The sequence below is a fragment of the Lagenorhynchus albirostris genome, chromosome 16 (genome assembly GCF_949774975.1).
Source record: "Lagenorhynchus albirostris chromosome 16, mLagAlb1.1, whole genome shotgun sequence".
NCBI lineage: Eukaryota > Metazoa > Chordata > Mammalia > Artiodactyla > Delphinidae > Lagenorhynchus > Lagenorhynchus albirostris.
This window is the reverse complement of record NC_083110.1, coordinates 4,094,227-4,117,987: the sequence shown is the minus strand read 5'-3', so window position 1 is coordinate 4,117,987 and position 23,761 is coordinate 4,094,227. Positions and strand designations below refer to the sequence as shown.

General features: G+C 48.9%; 1 protein-coding gene across 4 annotated transcripts in view; it reads left to right on the top strand.

Moving 5' to 3' along the window:
- Positions 1-23,761, top strand: part of SIPA1L2 (signal induced proliferation associated 1 like 2) — a 236,701-nt gene that overhangs the window by 191,085 nt on the left and 21,855 nt on the right. For all 4 annotated transcript variants that reach the window (XM_060127134.1, XM_060127137.1, XM_060127136.1 and 1 more), the window contains 8 exons: positions 4,287-4,544; positions 6,286-6,369; positions 7,804-7,904; positions 8,260-8,363; positions 9,991-10,376; positions 14,900-15,124; positions 17,261-17,414; positions 19,714-19,933. In XM_060127134.1, coding sequence (XP_059983117.1) covers positions 4,287-4,544; positions 6,286-6,369; positions 7,804-7,904; positions 8,260-8,363; positions 9,991-10,376; positions 14,900-15,124; positions 17,261-17,414; positions 19,714-19,933 — 1,532 coding nt within the window. The remainder of the gene's footprint in view (positions 1-4,286; positions 4,545-6,285; positions 6,370-7,803; positions 7,905-8,259; positions 8,364-9,990; positions 10,377-14,899; positions 15,125-17,260; positions 17,415-19,713; positions 19,934-23,761) is intronic.

Below are 23,761 nucleotides of genomic sequence, written 5' to 3'. Positions count from 1 at the left end.
TTTTTGCACTTGGTCGGCTTGGGTTTGAATTGGCCTTTACTTCCCAGAAATGTGTGCCGTGTGCCCTTCACAGCAGTGCCAGGTTGGATGCTCAGATGAGCCGAGATCTTGCCTGGCGTCCTGGCCACCCCAGGGGGAGAGAGAAGTGTGCTCAAGGGCAGGTGCAGTTCCTGGCACCTGCTGGAGCGTGAGCCCCTCTGCAGGCTAATGTGTAATTCTTATTCTACACCTCTTCCCATTTCCCTAAAAATTGGTTGAATTTCCATATGTATCCTTCAAGGACTTCCTCATACTTCTGGAGCAGAGCTGAGTTTGACTAGGTTTGATGATATGTTATAATTAGTGATGTTTATTGGCCATAGGAGTAAACAAAGCAAAAATCTCTTTTGTAAGAGTAGTTACTGTAAAAGTGTCATAACAGAATTAATTTTGATTTTAAAATAAAGTCATTTTTTAAGCTGATTTTTATCAGGGCAAAAGAATGCCCGTGTTTAGTATTAAAAGATCATTTACATATGACCTTGTGCGAGAGGTTGGAAATGAAATATTCAGCCCTGACTCTCGCTTCAGCCTAATGCATGGCACAAGTTTTTGCCAGCGGTCTCTCAAATATTACTCATGATTATGCATTTATATAACACTTTTTTCATCCAAGATTGAAGCTAAATTACAGCATCTTACAAAAGACTACAATCTGTGAGCATGAATTAGACCCCGTACTACCCAGCCATCTGCCTTCTCTTTTCTCATTCTTTCTTTTAATTTTTTAATTTTTTTTAATACATTTATTTGGTTTTTTTATTTTTGGCCGCATTGGGTCTTCGTTGCTATGTGGGGGCTACTTTTTGTTGTGGTGTGTGGGCTTCTCATTGCGGTGGCTTCTCTTATTGCAGACCACGGGCTCTAGGCGCGCGGGCTCCAGTAGTTGTGGCTCACAGGCTCTAGAGCGCAGGCGCAGTAGTTGTGGCGCACGGGCCCAGTTGCTCTGCAGCATGTGGGATCTTCCTGGACCAGGGCTCGAACCCGTGTCCCCTGCATTGGCAGGTGGATTCTTAACCACTGCGCCACCAGGGAAGCCCCTCATTCTTTCTTTTTAAACCAAACCCAATCAACTGGGAACCCAAGCAAACACTGGAAATGCAAGGTGCCCTTTAGTCCCTAGGATTCAAGGTTCACTTGCCTTTCATTCAAAACATAACTCCGGGACCTGTCACTTTGGTTGGTCTCTGTTAGAGATTCCTTGACTTGGACGATTCAGACAGCTTCAGCCTTTGAGACACCAAAGCCTGAGGCTCACCTGAACATCCAGTGACTTGCTTACAGCATCAGTTCCGGGAGACTACAAGAGTCGGTTTTCTTGATGTTTTGATGTATACTAATATCCCACCTTTATGATTTCTGATTACGTCATTGGCCATATGCACGAGTCAGTAGTCCCAGGGGATGTGGTATCTAGTTAAATAGAAAAACACTTGGAAACAATATGTCCGTGAGCAAAAAATTGTAGCGTCTTGGCATTTTATTTAAAAAAATGCAATCCAATGTAAATCTCGACTTAATTAAATTTGACCAGTAACTTAGCACATTCAGTAAATCAAGAGTAATTTAAACTTGCTTAGATAAAGAGAGGTGAATTTTGCTTTGGGGGAAGGAGGGTTAAAATAAAAGATAGGAAGTCAAGCTTACTGGTAAAGAGATAACCCTTGCCCCATTCTGTGTAACAGGCATGCGTATCTCCTTAGGATGCTTTATTCAGCTCATTTCTTCTGTTCTCAAAGCGTGGCACCACCATCCATTCGGTTTCCCAAGCCAAAAGGCAGAGCATCGTTTTTGGTTTCTATCCCTCTCTCCGTCCCAAGCTGCAAGTACTGTTGATTTGACAGGTGAGAACCTTTCACCCAGCATTGCTGTTGAGAAGAACGGACCGTTCAGTGACCCAGGCCTTTGTGTGGGCTCTGCACCAGACACTTAGGCTCTCTGCTTTAACCCAGGACTCTGAATTCCACAATAATACATCTTGATACGGACCTTTCTTCCATTCATTCTACTAGAGACCGTCAAATCTGGTTTTACCTATCTTTTAGTTCTGGAAATTTTCTTGTATTATTTCTTTATTTTTTTTTTTGCGGTACGCGGGCCTCTCACTGTTGTGGCCTCTGCCGTTGCGGAGCACAGGCTCCGGACACGCAGGCTCAGCGGCCATGGCTCACGGGCCCAGCCGCTCCGCGGCATGAGGGATCTTCCCGGACCGGGGCACGAACCAGTGTGCCCTGCATCGGCAGGCGGACTCTCAACCACTGCGCCACCAGGGAAGCCCTCTTGTATTATTTCTTAATCATTTCTTCCGACCTTTTTCTCTCTCTTCTCTTTCTCTGTTAGGTGGATGTTAGACTTCTGGGATTGAACTTGAATTTTCTTGCATTTGCTCTCCTGTAACGTGTTGGGCGAGTTCCTCAGTTTACCTTCCACCTGTCTTACTGGATTTTTTATTTTGAATTTTAGCCGTCCACTTTTTAAATTTCAAAAGTTCCTTCTCTTTCTCTGAGGGTGGCGAGCCTCATGGCAGGCTGATCAGGTGGTGTACACCTGCTTGTCTTTACTCTGGAGAAAGATGCCTATTATTTGAGGCGTGACCCTGAAGCTGGGTTTGGAGGAAGGAGCAACTCGGGGTCTCGTTTCCAGTGAAGCTTTTGTTTCACCTTTTGTTTTCAGCTGTGCTCTTCTGGATACCTCGTGACCTTGAGTCCCTCCTTTCAGGTTGGGTTCTCGAGACCGTTGCTCCTGCCCTCTAGAGGCGGGGGTGGGTATTGCCAGGCGGGGCCCAGTGCCGCCTGGACCCCAGTGTCACACTTTTCTCTGCTCACTCCTTCCCTTCCCCTTCCGCTCTCTGTGGCATCTCTGTTCCTGCACCTGTTTAAGTGTGCAAGGGGATGGTCGTGCTTCTCTTTGTCTTTCCCTCTGGACACCCTTGGGTTTGCCTTTCTCTGCTCCACCATTGACGTTCTCCCATTTGCCTTGCATCTTTTTTTTTTAATTCATGAAATTTATTAAAATCTAATTAACACACCGTAGCATTTACCCATTTTTAGAATATTTTCAGAGTTGTGCAACCATCACCCCATTCTAATTTTAGAAAATCCTAATCATCTGAAAAAGAAACCTTGTTCTGCTTTACAGACACTCTCTATTCCCATCCCCAGTCCTAGGTGACAGCTTATCTACTGTCCTTCTCTATAGATTTTCCAGTCTCGATATTGCCTTCCATCTTTACATACTGTGTTTTGGTGTCTCCAAGTTTTGTTGATGGTCCACTTTGGTTTTGGTTTTTGTTCTCTTTGTTCTTTTGTAATGATTCTGAAAAGTTGTACTCCACCACCTTGAGGATGAAAGTCTCCTGTTTAAAGAGCGATACCTTATCGCCTTAATAGATTTCTTAGAGTGAATATGAGAAAGTTTTTCCGCTGACTCCGGAACGTCTAGGTAGAGGCATGGCTTCATTCATGTGGTAACTTGGGATGATTTACCCTGACACTCAAATCTGAGACTCACCGAGGCTTCCTGTGTCCTGGCCAAACAGCACCAGTTGGCTTTGCAGGTCACTTTGGTCACGTCAGTAGCACTATGTGCACGGTGTAACTTGAGGGATGTCTGAGATCACATTTTTCAGGCTAAAGGGTCTTACATCCCTGACTGATCATTTGAGCCCACAGGAGATGACCTTGGGGGGACCCGTGGGAGTGACCGTGTAACTAAGACCACACGTGACTTCGGCAGGATGGACACTCCGGCTTTCCCTTGACTGTGACAGCTTTTGCGAAGTTTGTTTTTCACTTTTCTCAGACTTGGTATAACATGTGGCTCTGATCCCCGATGATACAACTGTACTTGCAGCTATCTGTTTAGATTATGTATGAGGCGTTTTTCATCGATTAAAGTTTATCTATCACCCATGTTCAATGCAGATGATTCAGTGTATGCAAAGTGGTTAAAGGTATATGGCAGTCTGTCCACGAAGTTTGCAGGCTACCTGGAGAGACAGAGCCTATGAATGAAACACCTGACAGGTGTATCTGTCGGTTAATCAGAGCCACGGGCGCGAGACTGCCTCCTCCTGACCCGTGCTGGGGGGTGAACAGACACGGTCGCCGTCGCCAGGGCTGCTCCTGAGGGCGATGGCTCTGCATCACTGTCCGGTGCGCCCCAAGAAGCACGTGTGCGGTTGCGAGTGACGGTGCTGAGGGCTCGGCGCTGAGCACCCCCCCGACCATCTCTTCTTGGCTTCACAGAGGGTGTTCGGAGCTCTGCCGGATCCCCATGGTGGAGTACAAGCTCGACAGCGAGGGCACGCCCTGTGAGTACAAGACCCCCTTCCGGAGGAACACCACATGGCACCGAGTGCCCACGCCCGCCCTGCAGCCCCTGCCCAGGGCCTCCCCGGTGCCCGGCACGCCTGACAGGCTGCAGTGCCAGCCGCTGCTCCCACAGACCCAGGCCGCCATCCCACGCAGCACCTCCTTTGACCGGAAGCTGCCCGACGGCACCAGGTAAGGCTGGTACCGTTTCCTCATGGGCGGCCCTTGTGAAGCTCTTGCAGCTAGAACGTCAGAGGGTCCGGGGGACTTTTATGTGGCTTAATCATTTCTGAGTTTGCTTGTTCTGACCAAGTGGGCAGGCAGGGTGGCCAGGCGGGCCCCAGATGCTGGGGTGCTTGGGTTCCTGGCCCAGCAATGATGCTGATGGCGTGCAGGTCCTCCCCACGGACGCTGCCCCCCAGGGCCACGGCCATCCCTCTCCACCGCGATCCTCCTATCAGCCCGCTCTCCACACCGTCTCGGGAAAGATATCCGAGAAGCCATTTTGCAGGAGCGTCTAGATAAATATGGACGGTTTGAGTATAAAGAAAGCCGCAGAATCGGCGATGAAATCCCGTCACCCTCCTGGGTGTAGTATTTTCAGAGGTCCTAGGATCATCAGCATCTGTTTGTTTTTCTCTCTCATTTTAAGCAAAGGGAGTTGAGTTTAAAATTAAGTTTTTCCCTGAGAGAATGCACTCGTTTAAAAGTTAAATCCAACAGCATTAGAAGCTCGTGAGAATTTTCGGGGGTTGCATAATTCGCAAAGGTAGTTTTAAGTGAACAACGTAGTAAATTTGTTTTGTTGTGGTTGTTGATTCCTCCTCCTTTTGTTTTAACTTTCGCATATCTTATGGGCCATGGAGACACCGTGAGTTTCCTGCGAATGTCTTGTCAGGCTCTCGTCTAATAGAGCGTATGCCGTAAGCAGACGCTGGGCCAGGCTGTTTGCTTGACGGGTCATCACCTTGGCCTGTTACTCGGCCTCTCCCAGTCTCCAGTTTCCTCGTCTGAAAAATCAAGTTAGCAATAATAGAGGCCTCCACAGGGCATTAGGACAATTGAGTCAATCAAGAGAGGTAAACTGCTTAGAACCATTCCTGGCACATAGGGAGCCTATACAGGCATTAATAATAATTACTAAGATGAGAACATGTGGTCTTCCTCTGCTTCCTCCAGTCTGTTCTTCTAAGAGTGAGTGCAGGAATGGTGTTACTTCAACTTGACACTAAGTCATCTGGGCTCTTGGTCTCTTCTCAAAGGTCTGCTGAGTTTATAAACTTCCCATATTCAGAGAAATGCACATAGTACATAGCCCAGGTGAAAAGGGGGACATCGGGAAGGAAAGGGGTCTGCAGAACGTCCCTTATTAACATAGAAGTTAGTAAATTATAAGGAAGGGTTCTAATAGCAACAGGGAAGTTGGCGAGCACATCTTCATCAAGTGAATTCTCACGACGATCATTCATTTTTGTGTGTCTGAAATAAATAGGATGGCATTCAATCGATGTGTGGAGATACATGGCTTTGCCAGAAATTTAGGGTTTTCTCTCTGTATGGATTTTAAATATAGAACCACAACGTGCCTTGCATTAAGTCTCACAGACCAAGTAGTAGTGATGTTTTCATAATTCTGTGCTCTTGGGGGTTCCGCGTGTTTCACTGGCATCATTAGCTGCGCTTGAATTCTTTAGATGGTGAAGCCTTGTTTCCGCCACATCTCTTTCTTATAATAAATTACCAACCATAAGCCACCTGAAATCTCATGGCATCACCAATTCTTAGTTCATTTGTCCACGACTGCGATGCGTGTTTCTCCTTTTCTTCATCACTGAAAAATGAATTCACTTGTAAAACAAAACAAGCCAGGTCAGGAAGTTGGCAGCCTGCAGACCCCTCAGGGCCCGGTTACTGATTCTAGTCAACCTTTCAGAAGTTCACCCAGCAACCAGTCCTCCTCCAGTGATCCCGGACCCGGCGGGAGCGGACCCTGGAGACCACAAGCTGGATACGACGGGTACCGCTCACTTTCACCTTTCTGCGGGCCCCTGGGGGGCACTGGTTTGCGGGGCACATTCAGAAGCGCTTACTGTGCACGAGGCCACTGGGGGACAGAGAAATGAAGACAGACCTTTGATAGGACGGGTGCATCCAGGCTGGACAGCTCACCATTTCTGTGGAGGTGGCACTCATTTGTCTGTATTCTGAGCTTGTCTGATTTTTTTTTTTTAAATAAGGGAGAGTCTTTCTGAATATGTAAAAGTTAAGGATTTGGAGACCCTGTGGGCGATGGCCCTTGGGAGTTTCCCTTCACTTGAACTGCTGACGAGGAATAAATTCACAGCCTCTCTTGCAAGCGTTTTCTCTCCCAAACCCAGCCCAGAATCAGAGAAGGCAGATTTAGCAGGTCCCTTGTAGTGTGTGAGCAGAGCATCTAGGACCCTGAGGGCACCTGTGAACAGGACACAGAATTTACTGATACAGTCAGTCAGGGGAAACAGCGGGGCGGGTGTGCTTTCCCATGGAGATGCGGGCCTGGCTCAGGGCAGCAGTGTTTCTGTGTGCTGCTGGGGCCCAGTGTTGTCTCTGCTGCTCAAAGGAGCTGGCTGTACTGATTAGACAAGAGAACGGCCAGGTCCGCCGGGGAGGCTTTTCACCGGACCAGAGAACCTTCCATTACTGCTCTCGCACGTGCCCAGGGAAACGTCTCTCCCCAGCATGCTCCTTCCTTCTGGTTTGGGCTGAGAAGTAGAGCTTTGCGGTCCGAGTTCCATGCATTCCCTACCTTAGATCCTAGAGGGGGTTCTTAAAAGTGGTACTTCAAGAAATGTTTCTCTGTTGAGTTGCATTTTTAAAGTAGAGGGGAGTCTTTTCTGTCAATGGAAAAACCACTTCTGGCTTTTTCTGCAAACTGGGGTCTGTAACTAGGATTCTGTAAGTAAGTGTCCCTTTGTAACGTGAATAAGTTTTCTGCAGTTTCTTTTGGAAGAGTGAATTGTCTTCTTTGGGGGTTTTCATAAAATAAAGCCCACCTGGATGTAGTCTAGCGCCAATCAACCTGATTTTCTTTTTCCTTAAAAACTTTGATATGAGAAAGTATCAGTGCACAAGAGAAACAGCGACAGCAAAAGCAGTGAGCCCCTCCTCAGCCCATCAGGGACGAGCCGTCTGACCCCAGACAGTCCTTCCATCCCCTGGCGTCGGCCGCCTCCTTTATCTGTAAACAGTGTCATCCAGGTGCCTCTGTGGACCCAGTGGTGAAACAAGAGCCCCCAGTTCCAGATGCTCGAAGTCTCTCAGGCAGGGCTGGGCTGGCAGACTGCATTTCCATCTGCCAGAGACAGCCTCTGTTTAGGGGTCCCTGGGATCGCCCCTCGGGGAGCCAGCACACACGCGGGACAGTGGTGGGATGACGGGGGGCAAGGCGGGCTCAGCTCTGTGTTCTTTCCAGGTGCCAGTCTCCCCTGCTGCTTGAGCACCAGGGCTCCGGCCCTTTGGAATGTGAAGGGGCCAGGGAGCGGGAGGACGCCATGGAAGGAAGCAGACACCCCGGTAACAAGGACCCCTGCCCCGAGGCGCCCCTCCCTCCTGCCCCCTCCCTCCCCCGTCACTCGTTCCTTCAGCCGTGCACGTCTGGTCAGCTGCATCCCGCCCTGTGCGAGTTGGCCGCTGGACCTCGCGACGTCGTCTGGGACGTGGTCACGGCGGGTGGTGCCTGGGGAACAGACCATGAGCGTTGTGGGCAGTTCTGCCTGCTCCAGGGTGTCTCCATCGGCAGGACCGGGAGAAGGTCCTAGAACCACAGTCCTCTTCGCGGTCACTGAACCAGTCGTTCGGCTCCTGCATTTCTTCGCTCCTTCGCTAACACGAGAAATGAAATGTTAAGTCTTCTCTCTCTTTGTGACAGAAACCAAATGGCACGGCCCGCCTCCCAAAGTCCTGAGCTCCTATAAAGAAAGAGGCCTGCAGAACGATGGAGGCTGCAAGGATTCCCCCAATAAGCTTTCTCACGTGAGTCCTTTCCTCGTGCACTGGCGTTCCTTCGGCCCTTGTGATCGTCTCAGCACACGCGGTTTAGTACCGCTGTTGCCAGGGGTTCTCAGGGGTGTCTTTTACCTCACAAGGCTCTTGGGTGGAAGGGAAAAAAAAAACGAAATGAAAAGCTAAGGGTTTTTTTGTTTCTTTTTTCCTCCTTGAGTTACAAAGAACCACAAAGAAAGGTCATACCGTAAATTATCGGCAGAGCCAAGATCATAGACTCAGCCTTTGATCCTTGGTATTTTTAATCTGTTAACTCTGACCCACTTGTGGGCACAGCACAGAAGCGGAACCTGTGGAGCGGGGTGTGTGGGGGGCGCCACTCTGCCCGGGGCTCAGTGGACAGCCGCAGATGGTGCGCAGTAATGCCAGCCCCAGCCAACTGACAGGCAGCCGGCGTTCCCACAGTGCCCGCGTGGTTTGGTTTACTTTCCGCAAAAATGAAAAAGCGGGCCATGTCGGTGACTGTAGCTCAGTGAAATAAAACTTCCAGTTAAACGTGAAAACAGGAACTGTAGTTGTTGCCAAATGAGGCCAACCTTACAAAGCAGCTGATTTTTCAGAACCTGTGGGCGTTTGACCAGGCCTTGAGCTGAGTTGTTCCTTTCCGTCTCCGTGCGTCACCGGCCAGCTGTAGAGCTGGCCGAGTGTTACCTGCGAACACGTGGCCTCCGTCTCTCAGCTGTATCCCCACCTCGTCTCGAGCCTCGTGGAGCCGCTCAGTGCCGCCTGCACAGGAGATCCCTGTGTGATAACAGAGGGCAAGAGGGGTTGCTTAAGGATGTGACAGGAAGGGAGGAAAGGCCAAACCACTCGAAAACAGATCGGGGCTCGGCTGGGTCTCACGACTGACGATTTGGGCCTCGTTAGTTTTCCCAGCCTGAGGAGAGGGGCCATGTCTGTACCAGGACATCCTCAGACGGGGACATTCACCCTGTTCTCTTGGGATCTCAGAGCACTCCCGAGAGCACCCCATCTCGTCAGCCCCCCGGGGCTGCCCTGACTTGGGCCCTGGGGCACGTGGCTCGCGCTTACGCCGTGCTTCTGCACGTGAGCTGGTTGGGTCCTTGCAGTGATCGCTGGGCTTAGAGTAATAAGCAGAGGGAGGGATCGAGCGGCTGTCCAAAGCCCCATCGCTGTGATTCAGACCTGGGTCTTCAGCCCCAAACGCAGGGCTGGCCCTGTCATTCGTCGTAGGAGCATCTTCTGGAGGAAAGGCTGCTGTCCTCCTTTTATTGATTCCCCACGTGCTTTCTCAGCTTCTGTAACCTGCGTTGATTACTTTCTGGTTAGCGACACCCTGGCAATACTTTGGCGTTTCATGCACAAGTAATTGAACAAAGACGTGAGAAGATACCCATTTAGATTAAGATGAATGATGGGAGGAATTATGACTCAGGGCGACTTGTGCATGAAACCAGGATATTTTTTAAAAGGAAGTTCTTTCCTTGCCTCTCACTGACAAGTGAGCAGAAGGGGTTCGGGTGAAATCATCTGGTTTGTAGCTTCCTGAGCCTGGTGGGGGAGGGGAATGACCTCTTCACGAAGAAGCAAAGTGTGGGATTTGTTGGAAGCCTTTCCGTTTCTCTTTCTTCTCAAGATTGGGGAGAAAAGCTGCCCCAGCCATTCCAGCAGCAACACACTCTCCAGCGACACCTCTGGCAACAGCGATGACAAGCACTTTGGGTCCGGGGACCTGATGGACCCCGAGTTGCCGGGGCTTACGTACATCAAGGGCGCCTCCACGGACAGTGGCATCGACACGGCCCCGTGCATGCCCGCCACGGTCCTCGGCCCCGTGCACCTGGCGGGCAGCAGGTCCCTGGTCCACGGGCAGGCGGAGCAGTGGGCTGACTCGGACATCCCGGGGCCCGACGACGAGCAGGCCAAGATGTACGCGGTCCACGGCTATGCGCCCAGCATCTCCGCCGGCCATGCTGCCGACGGCAGCCTGGGCGACCTCAGCGAGATCTCATCCCACTCCAGGTAAGTCCCCGCGCCGCCACCGGCGCCCGCTCCGGGCACCCTGGGCGCCGTCACCTGCGCTGGGGTGGGAGAGGGGCCCGCAGTAGGACCAGCAGGCGCCTGAGGTCATTGCCACCTGTGTGCCACGCGGCCTGACTTCAGAGGAAATGCTTGCTTCCAGAGTCTCCTTTGAAATGTGCACACGGATACGTTTGTGATTCTATCTTCCTTTCTCTTGAAAGTTGAGAGAAAACTAAACAGAGATGCTCATGGCCCTTATCAGACCACTCATCTCTCTCTCCCAGTTCAACCTGTGGTCCCTGATTTTCAGGAGACGGCAAGCTGGACAGCGCTCAGGGGATAGTGGACAGTGACGGGGGCCGGGGTGGCCTCTCGTCGTCCCTCCGAAGGCCCGTGCCCCGCTCTCCCCTGGTCCGCGGGCCCCCTCTCACCAGCGTGTGCACCAATGGAAGTATGTTCACAGTGACAGTCCAATTAAAAAAAAAAAGACTAGCTAAATGTAAAGGAATTGTATTCTAACTACGAATGTGCAGTATACAGCTATGAGTAGTTTTAAACTCCTGTTTGACATATGTCTGTTCAGAGACTTTAAAACTCATAATTGGTGATTCCTCCCTTCAAAGACCAGGCAGAGAAACGCTTTCATTCAGGTTTGGCCGTGCGTAGAATTTACTGCACACCGACGACCGCTCTCGTTTTCCTTGCTGTCTCCCTGCTTCAGCTCTGAGTGACTGTCTGACTTTTCCTCAGAACTCTTCTAGCTGCCGGAGGGCAGTCAGATGAACACTGATGGGATTATCCTTCCAGGTCCCTAAGGCCGTGGCAGAGACACTTCTCCAGCGATGGTGCTTGAGGCTGGCCGTGGGGTTCCCAGCGCCGGCCTCTGTTCTCCTCGGCCGCCTTCACCCAGGCCGAGCCCGTTGCCCTCTGACCTTCTGCCCGTCCTCACGCGGCCACTGCCGAGCCGGGAGGGACGAACCGCCGGGCAGAAGGGAGGGTAGCTGTGACCACAGAGCAGACACAGGCATCGCTCCGGCTTTCCTCTCAGTCGAGGCCGAGACCTCATCAGCGGTGCGGTTATTTTCATGACTGATGTCACGTGATGTCTGATCTTGTTTGAAAAAACGTTTTAAACTTCTAAGTCCCGGAAAATTAACCGTAGATTAATTTTTCTTACGCAAACCTAAAACACGAGGGCGCCTGTACACACGCGCCCACTGCCGCCTTGCTGCTTTCCCTCTCCTGTCGCTGTCGTCGTCTGTGTCTTACATGTACATCATTTGTGTCATTCGAGGGCATTTACGTGACAAGTTAAAGAAAACTGCACACGCATTAGCTCACACAGCGAAGGTAGTATTTTGGCTTATGGAACCCCACGGGCCAGAACTGTGAAGGTTCTGCTTTGACACAGCAGCTCACATGATGTCACCTGAGACCAGGTCCCCCCGGTCCGTGGGCTCGGCAGGACGGCCCTGAAATCTCAGCGGTGAGAATGGCTGTGTCACCTGCTGTGTCACCTGCAGGCCTCCCGTGCTACTGCTCCCCGTCACAGGAAGAGAGTGCGGATCTTTTCAAGTTTCTGCAGACATGCCCCCCTGCCCTGCCACCAGTGGCCTTAATCACTGTGCTCTGGGGCCCTGGGGGTCAGTCTGCCAAACCACGCAGCTGGAGACTGGGGAAGAGAGCCACTTCCTCAGAAGAAAATCAGAGGGTCGTGTCCCTGGGAGAAGGGGGAGAAGACGCAGACAGGGCGCCCTGAGCACCCACCATAGGCTCTGTCTTCTTCCCCTGGACAGACGGAGTGCAGGATATGGAAACTATTTCAAAGTAGAGACACCTATTACTTTTGACCAGTTCTCTTTAATAATTTGACTTTAAATAGGTTTAGTACTAACTAAAATAATATTTAAGTGTTATCAGTGGCTTTGGTTACCTGAATTATTCCTGTCTTACTTTCAGAGACAGTTTTGAATTGGCCAGGCTGTAAAAACCATCTTGGGATTTTATAATCTTCTGGTGTCTTGTTCAGAGTGTAGAAGATTTTGTAAAATGGCTGATTTCCTGATACCTCGTTAGAGAGATGTAATTGGCATCACAAACAGAATTTTGTATTACCGTTGAGGAAAATTTCAGTGGAAACCGCTTTCAGAGCACCTTCTTTTATGAATAGAGTCAGGATATTTATAGGGATTTGAAGTCAATTTTCTGGAACACCTTAAGCATTCATTAATGTAATGGGTCAGACTCGTAGAAAGCACAGGAAACTGCTAGATTGCATTTCTGGTCGACGTTCCTTCTTTCCACCCCTTTACGCTGGACATGTGCACAGCGGTTGCAGAAGGGCCATGTGCTGAGTGAGGGGCTCCTTTCCCATCCAGGTGCCTTTTTCTTGCCCTTCTTAGTTGACAGTGACTTTAAAGCCACATTTCAACTCCAGTTGCAGGCTTTTGCTCATGTGGAATTCATCATTAAAGTAACTCTTTTGAACACTTTCTCCTGTCTGTCCCCTCACCCATATGGGAGAGCTAGAGAAAATAAGATTTCAAATATTTTTAAGTTTTTTTTAAATTTTAAAATATTCAAGTATTTTTAAGTGTTATCTATTAATAGTTTTACATTTAAAATAAGACTTGAAATGTCAGTGTGTTGAGGTAAAAGGAACTTGGCTCATTAGTGGACAAGGACTCACCTACCACAGTGGTGCCGAGACTCTGCAGATCCTGAAATGCCAGGACCCAGACCGGGACGCACACTCCCTGTGCTGATGAGTACCGTTGGCCTCTGAGTGTGCGGTCAGCTCGGAGCTGAGGCCCGCTGCCCAGGGGCTCAGTTGTGACTGGGCGCAGTCCAGGGAACAGGAGAGCAGGAGAGCCTCTTGGGGGCTGGCATCAGCGCTGAGCACCCTGCCTAGTCACCCCTCCAGCCCACGCACTCCTGTATCCCACCATGTCTTAGCTGCTTCTCAGCGCTCAACCCTGGTTGACCTGATTTGTACTCAGTGTGGATCTCACCCCAGGCTGCTGCCTCCTCTCATCTAGAGAGCCTGGGCCTGTCTCCTTCACTCGGTAGCCACAGCACTTGGTACATACAGGTCCTTGAACTTGACAAGCATTGGAATGTTTGTTGAGTGAAGGAGGGAAGTCTAAGAAGGCTGTTGATAAATGCTTGTTGATTGAGTTAGTAACCCAGTGCCTTGGGTCGCCTAAGGAAACGGGAGGCACCAGGGTCGGCTGTTCGCAGCTCCCAGACCATCTATGACACATTCTTAATACTCTGATTCTGGTTTTCCACCACCAGCATCACTGCCACCCCCACCAGCTCCGCCACACACGCGCACGTTCCCAACAGCCATCCAGGAGTAGAGCAAGCGTCCATTATGTATGTGGTGCGATTCCGGGATTGCACTGAGAACTGGGAACGGGGACATACGACCCCTGAAGACAAGCTGCACTGGTGCGAGGCGAGAACGGGGCTGGAGGGAGGGGTGTGCAGGAATCACCACCCATTAAGACGGCGCCCCTGCCGCTCCATGCTTTTAATTCAGCAAACCCGTTTTGGTTGGTTGGTTGTTTTTTTTTTCTCCTACAAGGGCAGGGCACTTAGATAAGAGCTCAGAATACAAAGCAGTATTCATAGGAGGCTAACCAAGCTTTTGCAAAGTGAAACAAGTCAACTGCCAAAAAAACAAAGCAGAAAAACCCATGTTCTGGCTTCTCCTGTAAATGGCTCATGTGATTATCTGGTGTTTACACTTATTCATGTCATCATACTCTACTCTTTGTAAAGGATTGAGAGTTGGCAGTGAAACTCTAAAATAAGAACGTGAGTCTAGAAGGAAAGGATTCATGAAAACCTTATTGCCAACATTCTAGAATGTTCATCTGCTTCAGAGGAAACCTTTAGAGCCACGTTACTGCTGCTAGACACGGGTTTTTGCCACGTTGCTCGTGAAATGGATTCCATGCATTTGTTCTTAGAGTTTAACTTTAAAATATTTTACTATTGGGGTCAAAGACATTTTTAATCAAGCCTGAATGAGGAAAATGGAAAAGCACATCGGGCTTGTGACCATTGCCCCAGGTGCTGGTAACACTGGACTCTCATCATAAGAGGCTCCCATTTTTGCCAGTCTGGTGAGCGTGCCCTGATATCCTGCAGTGGTTTGCACTGGTTTCCTTGGGGATGGCGGAGGTTGAGCCCTTCCTCTTATGTTTATTCACCATTTGAGTTTCTTTTCTTCTGAGGCATCACTGTGGTGCCCATTTTTCTATTAGATTTCCCCTGACTGGGCTTTGAACATCCTTCTGGCCACAGGCATACAGCTTTGCACATGAACACCCTTGGCCTGTGGGAAGCAGAGCATTCCAAAGGCACGTGGCAGAGAGGCGGCCACATCTGCCCCCCCGCTGCCCGATTTTGCTCACAGAGAAGGACAGGAGTCGTGCGTGGTGGCTCTGAGTTTGGCAACGTGCCCGCACCACTGAGATCTGATTGTATCGCGGCTTCTGTCTTTTTCTCCCCAGTGGTTCACGCCATTCAGGAAGCCCCTCAGCTCACGGTTCCAAAATTAGTGGGTCTCTGGATACGTCCAAAGTGTACATCGTGTCTCACAGCAGCAGTCAACAGGCCCCGGGGTCCGTGTCCAAGGCCTACCACCGGCAAGGGGCCATGAACAAATATGTCATCGGCTGGAAGAAATCGGAAGATAGCCCACCACCCGAGGAAGCCGAAGTGGCTGAGTGTCAGGGGTAAGGTGTCCGGGGGGCTCTTCTCTAGGCAAACCTTGGGCATCTGGGGCATGGACCAAGCTAATGTATTTTTCCCCCCAGTAGAAACAGATTTTCTAAAAAAGAATAATCGAGAAACATCTTGGTAAAGCTCTTTAAATGTTGGCATTTATATTTCTCTTTGAAAGTCTTCCCTTTCCTTGATGTTCTCATATAAAATTAAAACAAATTTCTTTTTTTTTAATAAATTTCTTTATTTTATTTATTTTTGGCTGCATTGGGTCTTCTTTGCTGCACGTGGGCTTTCTCTAGATGTGGCGAGCAGGGGCTACTCTTTGTTGCAGTGTGCGGGCTTCTCATTGCGGTGGCTTCTCTTGTCATGGAGCATGGGCTCTAGGCACACGGGCTTTAGTAGTTGCGGCTCGTGGGCTCAGTAGTTGTGGCTCGTGGGCTCTAGAGCGCAGGCTCCGTAGTTGTGGCACACGGGCTTAGTTGCTCCGCGGCATATGGGATCTTTTCTGACCAGGGCTCGAACCCGTGTCCCCTGCGTTGGCAGGCAGATTCTTAACCACTGCACCACCAGCGAAGTCCCTAAAACAAATTTCTGTTCCTTGCTTTTATATTCACGTACCATGTCCTCCTCACCTCTGTACGTCCTCGTGACACACGTAGTAGACCCTCGGAGCATACTTATTGACGTATCATTTGTCAATTTTAATAAAGTCACTAAGTTAGCAGGAAAAAAGGCTAGCAATTTTTACTTAAACACATAGGGAACTGGAATAGTGCATTTTATTAGTGATTTTCGGTGTTACCTTATTATCCCAGCAGTTACTGATGAGACCTGGGTTTGTTTTTTTCTTCCCTACGTCTTTCCCAAAGCAGATAGGGCCTGGAGCTCTTGAGCACGTCCACCCCCGAATCTCAGGGCCCACAGCTGGGCACGTGTGACGGCCTCGTCACAAACCCTCCATGGTGTGTCTTCCCACGGGGGTTCCGTGCACAGCCCCCATCCCCCGGGTCTTGGGTTCTTTTTTAGCTCCCAAGCCAACCACATCTTCAGTCACATTTAAAAGTTTTGAAAGCTTCTTCCCCAGTCACTGCTTTCATGTCGTTACCGCTGCTGCTGCTTACAGAGCCGAAAAGTTCGGGAAACCTGACCTACCTCAGGAACAAAGCAAGAGACGTAGCGAGTTCCGATAAATCGTTCTTAATTTTGAGCATGTTCATGTGAGTTTCATATCCTGATAATTCCCCAGTGAGCCGTCACCCTGCAACACAGTAGCCTGGCTTTAGAGATGGGGTCATCTCGGTGATGCAGGACAGTCACACACAGGTCATCCTCGGCAAGCTGCCGCCCTGGGCCGTGGTTCCTGGAGCATCACGTTTCAGGTTGTGCGGCCCGTCCGCCTCGGCTGACAGTACAGCCCCTGGTTCCTCACCCACCGTGTCTTCAGGAACGTTCCGTGGCTCAGATTACATTTGCAGACCAAACCTTTTAAAAACGACTCCCCAGTTTTCTCCCTGGAAAAGAGCTGAAAACAGTAATTCGGCTAGGCAGTCTTCTGTTGTCCATAAATACATTTCTATATACTGATAATCAAGGGGGATAGCTGCTTCATTTATTCAAACGGCTTTGCGAAATGGCTGATAATAAAAATGCTTGGCATGCACCCGGATGGATTACTGTTCAACATCAGGTTCCCCGGGGTCTGGCTCTCCGTGTTGCAGGGTGGACGGTGCGTGGGGTTGCCCAGCCACAAGAGAAGGGCTTTCTCAAATTCCGGACAGGCACCAGGCTTCCTTCGAAGAACACGAGATAATCTCCGATGAATTATTGAAACTGTGTTTTCTGACACAGGTTAGGAAAGGGAAGACACAGCCTTATTTGAAAATTTGGCTCTATGTTTTTCTCATTCAGGGCTTTGGGGATCTGATTTGTTCTGCATTATTCAGAAACCTAAGTTTGCACTCGTTTCACAAACGTAGGATGGCACGGGGATCTGGGAGAAATGCAGCAGAAGTGAGTCAGCGAGTTTCTGTGTGTATGAACGTGGTGGGTGAAGCTGGTGACTGGATTTTAATTCATAAGGCTACCGGCGTTTTACAGATAGGCTGATGACTCACCTTCATTTTCCTTCTGCCTTGTTTCACCAGGCTGTATGGTGAGATGGGTCTGCTGTCCGCCTCAGCTCAGCAGCAGGCAGTGGTGGGAGATGATGTCTCAGAAACTCAGCACGTGCTCTCCAAAGAAGACTTTCTGAAATTGATGCTTCCCGACAGCCCCTCAGTGGAGGAGGGGAGGAGAAAGGTTAGTGACTTTTGTGTAGCTTTGAAGTGACCGGAAACACTAAGGAAAAGCGTAAAGAGGCGCCGGGGCTTCCAGAGTTCTCCCACATGTGGCCTCTCTCGTGATCCTACCTACAGCTCTGTGCCCGGTTGGCCATTTTCACTGTTATTCCCCCAGGAAGCAGAGTGAGCCTGGGAGAGGTCAGGAAGGGCAGCTTTCTAGACGGACAGAGGAAGCTAGAGGCAGGCGGGCCTGGCCTCAGTTCTCGGCTGCAGTGACCATCGGCCGTGTGATTTTGTTCATGTGACTTAATCTCTTGGCCCAGCGTCGTCCTCTGAAAAAAGGAAGCAATGATAAATGTATACAGAGTTACAGCAAAGATAAGAACCAACTTCACAGAGGACCCGGATATAACAGGTCATCAGAAATAGTAGCTGTTAAAATTCACACCGCCTGGCTTTTGCTCCGGAACTTGTACCAAGGATAGAGTTCTCCAAGCCATCCTGCTTGGGTGTAATCCTGTTCCAGAAATGGGCTGGACTTAGGTACTCTACTGCCTGGCATCGTAAATCAGATGGCACCTGCCCCGTGCTTGTAAACTGTGCCCACCCACAAGGAAAGGCCACGCGTCAGTCTCACAAACCAACCTCACGTTCAAGGGCATGGCTTCATGACCAGGGCGCAGACCCTCGCTACCGTTAGATGACTTCACTGTCCTTATTAGTTTTCGTTTTATTATGTGTCATTACGGTCTCTTAAACCACTTTGTTAAGTAATGGAAAGTATGAAAAAGGACCCCCAGGTAATCCTGCCCAATCTCCTCTTCTGGCAAGTAACTGAGGCCCCAACTGATGAAGTGTGACGTTCGCATAAATACTTGGTGGCAGAGTCAGCCGTGGAATGCAGGCCTTTCTCCCTTCTAATTCAGCGCTCTCTTGTCCAAATGAAAAGAAAAAAGTCAAGCATGGCCATCTTGACTGTGATCAAGATAAACGGCAAGGCTTTGTGCTACCGTCTTCCCTGTAATAAAACGATGCTGCAATTAACCTAATTGTGTTCTTAGAATAACACTCTCATGAGATGCTACCTCAAAGCCGCTTTAATCTAATGGGCCTGTAATCATGTTCTGAACAGCCTGCTGGTTGTGTGTGAAGAGGGAATCTCGGAAGAGCTCAACAGAATGAGTCTTTTTTTTTTTTCTTTAACTCGTATCAAATCATGTATATGGTACTGTACAAGCTTGGGTGCGGGCTATTGTACCGAAAGTGCAAATAGCTTTTCTTTTAATAGGAACAAACTTCTCCTTGACATGTGTTTTTTTTTTTTCTTCTAAGACAAATCGCCTTCTTTTCGTAGTGCAAACGTAACTTTGCAGTTCGCACACACTCTGGTTCCCATTCATCAGCTGGACAGACTTGACAGGATGAAAGGGACACATAAAATAGAAACACTTTACATTCACAAACGTAAATAACCGTTTCTGTATTTGCTTGATGCAAACGTTCTGGCTTTTACTATTATTGATGTAAAAGGAACGTGGTTCAGGATATAGAAGAAGTTGGAAATTCAGATTTGATTTAATTTTTCTTGAGTTTTTGACTACTTGCTTCTTTAGTATGAACTTTCCCTACCCTATCTGTGATTTAACACAATAATTTTAATGGTTTCTTTAAACCTGGTTACGATTGATTACTATAACTCAATTCTCAACAACTGTACTAGACTTCTGTGAGTGAAACTTTAAAGTGTGTAGACAGTAAGACTTTCCTGGACCAATACTGTCTTTCTTGAACCTGTGTGTGGCTTAGAAAGCTGCAGTGCTCAAAAATTAGTATTATTATTGTGACCTAGATTAGGTTGAACCTCGCATGTAGTTGATTGGTACAGAAATCACCTAATATTAACATGTAGTCATTTCCGATGAAAATCAAGCCAGCACTAGGTGTGGTTTTGAATAACTGTTGCCTGAAATGGCAGCGTTCTGTATTTCCAGAAGCTGCCACAGCTAAAAGGTTATGGAACCTCCATTTAACATTTCAGAACAGAGCTGTGCCTGTCTAACTCGTGGTGATATTTCACAGAACGTCCAAGGAGGAAAAGAGCCAGACCCAGGAACTGCAGGAAGCCCTTGTGCTTTGCCTCGGTGACCTGCGTGCCTGGTTGTAGCATCCCTAGGCTGCGGCTTTGCGCGCACCTGCTGCTCGGAGATGCTCCCACGGTGGTCCGGGACCCACCCCCCCCCCAAGGTAGTCAGATGAGTTTCACGCTGCCAGCTTTCTGACATCTGTTTTCCCTTCCCTCCTCCTGTCTCAACCCCTAGTTTTCGTTCTATGGGAACCTGTCCCCGCGCCGCTCGCTGCCCCGCACGCTCTCGGACGAGAGCGTTTGCGGCCACCGCAGGGGGTCTTCCTTCGGAAGCTCCCGAAGTTCCATCCTTGACCAGGCCCTGCCCAGCGACATCCTGTTCAGCACCACCCCGCCCTACCACAGCACCCTGCCACCCCGGACCCAGCCGGCGCCCAGCATGGGAAGCCTGCGGAGTAAGTGCCCGGGGTGGCCCGAGCTGTCCTCGTGGGCGCTCTGGGGTGGGTCTCCTACCGGGGTTGGAGGGACTTGTTTATTCTTTAAACTATATATCATTTGGTGGTGTGTTTTCTCTCTTAGTGATTTTTGAAGGTGGTAAAAGCCCCAAAGGGGACATTTTTTAAAAGTTGAACACTACTGCCAATTTTTCAGAAAATCGAAAAACCCGTATTAAACGTTTTTAGCAGGTGAAATAGTGACCTTTATACTCAGCTCAGCTGTTACATCCGTAAAGAAAGCAGTGTCTAAACCTGATAAAGAGAAAAGGGCGCCACGGTGGTAGATTTTCCGGTGGGCAGCACGCGGGGAGGAAGGTTGGTTTTCTTGCCTCCTGTGTCTGTTTCTTCTTGATCTTCCAGATCTGGTGAAGGCGAAGGTGGCAGGTGGGCATCGGGACACCTGCGTCCCAGCCCTGGCTCTTCCCACGTGGTACCATGTCCCATCACTTAGATCCTGTGTCCAGTTCACTCCGATTTATTGGCCACAGGTTGACTAGATAATTTCCAGATGATTTTCCTTCAAATCCTAAAATCTTTCCTTTTTACATAGTGTTAGTTTCCTATTAACATGTCGGTGTTGAAGCGTGATTTTTTTTTAACATTAGTTAGCTTTATTTCCTTTTTTCATAGTTAATTTCTATTGTACAGGAAGAATGAGGATTAAATCAGAAATATGTTCCTTGTCAGGGTTTTCTTAAATTTCATGGTAGAAAGCATTATCTTTAGAACCAATTTGAACTTCATAATACACATATAAGTACCAGGCTAAATGAAATAAAAGTTCTAATAATCTTTCTAATGTTTAACATTATTGGAAATGAACCTTGTCTCATAAAATTCTTAATCCATTTCTTTTTTTTTTTTTTTTTTTTTTTTTTTTTTTTGCGGTACGCGGGCCTCTCACTGTTGTGGCCTCTCCCGTTGCGGAGCACAGGCTCCGGACGCGCAGGCCCAGAGGTCATGGCTCACGGGCCCAGCCGCTCTGCAGCATGTGGGATCTTCCCGAACCGGGGCACGAACCCATGTCTTCTGCATCGGCAGGCGGACTCCCAACCACTGCGCCACCAGGGAAGCCCATCTATTTCTTTAAGTAACATAATATCCTGCCTGTTATGAAAAGTCCATTTGCCTAAATTGGAGAAATACTCCCTCTTGATAAAGGTATGAAGGTCAGACAGACATATTCTAATATCCTAATATTTCTCCAAATGTTTGTCCTTTTTTGTAAATAGGTAACTTTAATGGCCTCTTAAAGCTTTCCTAAAGCCAGTAAAACTCTATTTTCTTGCAGATGTCATATCTTCCACTTAAAAATGCTTGAGGTATGATTGTGAAATCTACAGTATAGATGTTACTGTAGTTCTTACATTCTACCTTTCATTTGCTTCCATGTGGAAGACGCACAATTGACCCTTGAACAGCAGGGATTTGAACTGTGCAGATCGACTTACACACAGAATTTTTTCCACGTAAATATCACAGTACTACATGCTCCACGGTTGGTTGGATCAGGGGATGTGGCACCTCGGATACGGGGGCCAACTGTAAAGTACATGCAGATTTTCCACTGTGTGGGTGGTCCACGCCCCTAACAGCCACGTTGCTTAAGGGTAAACTCTCTATCCTTTTCTTAGCTTCACTTTTTTTTTCTTAATAAACATCATTTACTTAGAGCAGTCTTAGGTTCCCAGCAAAAGTGAGCAGGAGGTATGCAGACTTCCCGGGTACACACCCACTGCCCCTGCAGGTGCTCAGTCTGCCCCCGACCACAGGGAACATTTGTTAGAGGATACTAACACATCTTCATCACCCAAAGTGCGTAGTTTGCGTTGGGGTTCACCCCCCCGGCGTCGTACATTCTATGTGTTTGGGCAAATGCATGGTGACGTACCTACCATTGTAGTATTTTACAGAGTATTTTCATCTCCCTAAAGAGCCTCTGTGCCCCACCTGTTCATCCCTCTCTGCCCCTCACCCCTGGTAAATCAGTGGTTCTTTTTTTACTGTCTCCATAGTTTTGTCCTTTCCAGGTGTCATATAGTTGGAGTCATACAGGGTGTAGCCTTTCCAGAAATACATTTAATTTTCCTCCACGGCTTGATAGCTCACTTCTTTTTAGTGTTGACTTCTGTTCTATTGTCTGGGTATGCCGAGTTACCCTTTTTTAAATATTTATTTATCTTTGGCTGCGTCGGGTCTTCGTTGCTGCGCACGGGCTTTCTCTAGTTGCGGTGAGCAGGGGCTACTCTTCATTGCAGTGCGCGGGCTTCTCATTGCAGTGGCTTCTCTCGTTGTGGAGCACGGGCTCTAGGCACTCAGGCTTCAGTAGCTGTGGAACGCAGGCTCAGTAGTTGTGGCTTGCGGGCTCTAGAGTGCAGTCTCAGTAGTTTTGGCACCCGGGCTTAGTTGCTCCGCGGCATGTGGGATCTTCCCGGACCAGGGCTCGAACCCGTGTCCCCTGCATTGGCAGGCGGATTCTTAACCACTGCGCCACCAGGGACGTCCCTGTGTCCTTGCTTAGTATGTTCAGAGGTACAATGGAAACAGGCAGGATACACTCTCCACTATCCGGGTTAAAAACTGCCTGACTTGCCTTCATTGTCTCTTCTCCTGGGAAAAGCAGTAAGAGTGGTCCTTGCTGTTTGCGCTTCTCAGATGAAACCTTCTTATTTGGCCACGTGACTCCTCCAATTTCTAAACTTCACAACCTACTCAGAAAAAAAAATTCTCTAGGTTTGGTGGATCAAATGACAAAATATAAATAAGGGAGCTGGGAGTAATTTGAATTAATGCGTCTCCCCCAAGACACTTCTGATTCCCTCCTCCCTCCCCACCAAGAGGCTCAACTGTAAGGATCTGGTTGTCCCTGGGAGGATGCTCGCCCCTGGGACCCCTGACGCCCACGCTCACCTGTGTGGTTATTATTCCTGTATCTGCTCAAGGCAGATTTCAGTCATCTTTTGCTTTCTGTGGTTTCTGGTCACTCAGCAGAGCCCCTGTGAGCAGATCTCGCTCGGAGAGTAGCTGCAACAGTCTGACCCTGGAACAAGCCAGAGAGTTGACAGGTGGGAGCTTGTGGCCAGCAGATGCCCGCGAGCGAGAAATGAGGACTATTTGGGGTCGCCCAGGGGTTTCTCTTAGTTTCTCAGAGACTTAGCTTCACGAGAACTTGCAGTGGCAGTTAGGTTAGTTCTGCCAGAGCGTGTAACCCTGGATGGTTCGTTAGCTACAGAGGTTGAGCAAGGATATGCTGAGGCACACGTATCCTCCTAAAGTTTCCCAGGAAGCATCTGACCTTCCGCTCATAGACACTCATTTGGATCTTGTTCCTAATCTGCAGCAAGGACAGCACAGGGGAGGGTTGGCAAGTCCATCTCTTCACAGTGAGCCTCTGGAGACCTCATCGCCGCACCTTTTCTCCATGTAATTACCAGTCACAGGCTGCTCGTTCAGACAGTTTTAGCTTTTCCAAGTCTCAAACTTGGGCCCATCTCAGAATCTCTCTTCTCCTGAGACCAGGATCTTAATCCAGCCTTGGAAGACAGATGACACTTAACAAACACATTTTAGATGTGACTCACGTCGTGATTCATATATATTTCCTGGGGGCGGTTTGGGGATCCCTGAATGTGCTGTATCATTATGTCTTCAACTTGGAGGTATAAAAATAAGACCAGCTCGAACAATTGAAACAATTCTGAGATCTTTCTGCCTTGCATTTAGGGCCTTTGTTTCCATCATTGGTGGATTTCAGAGTAAAATTTCTTTTGAGGCCCAGGTAGAAAA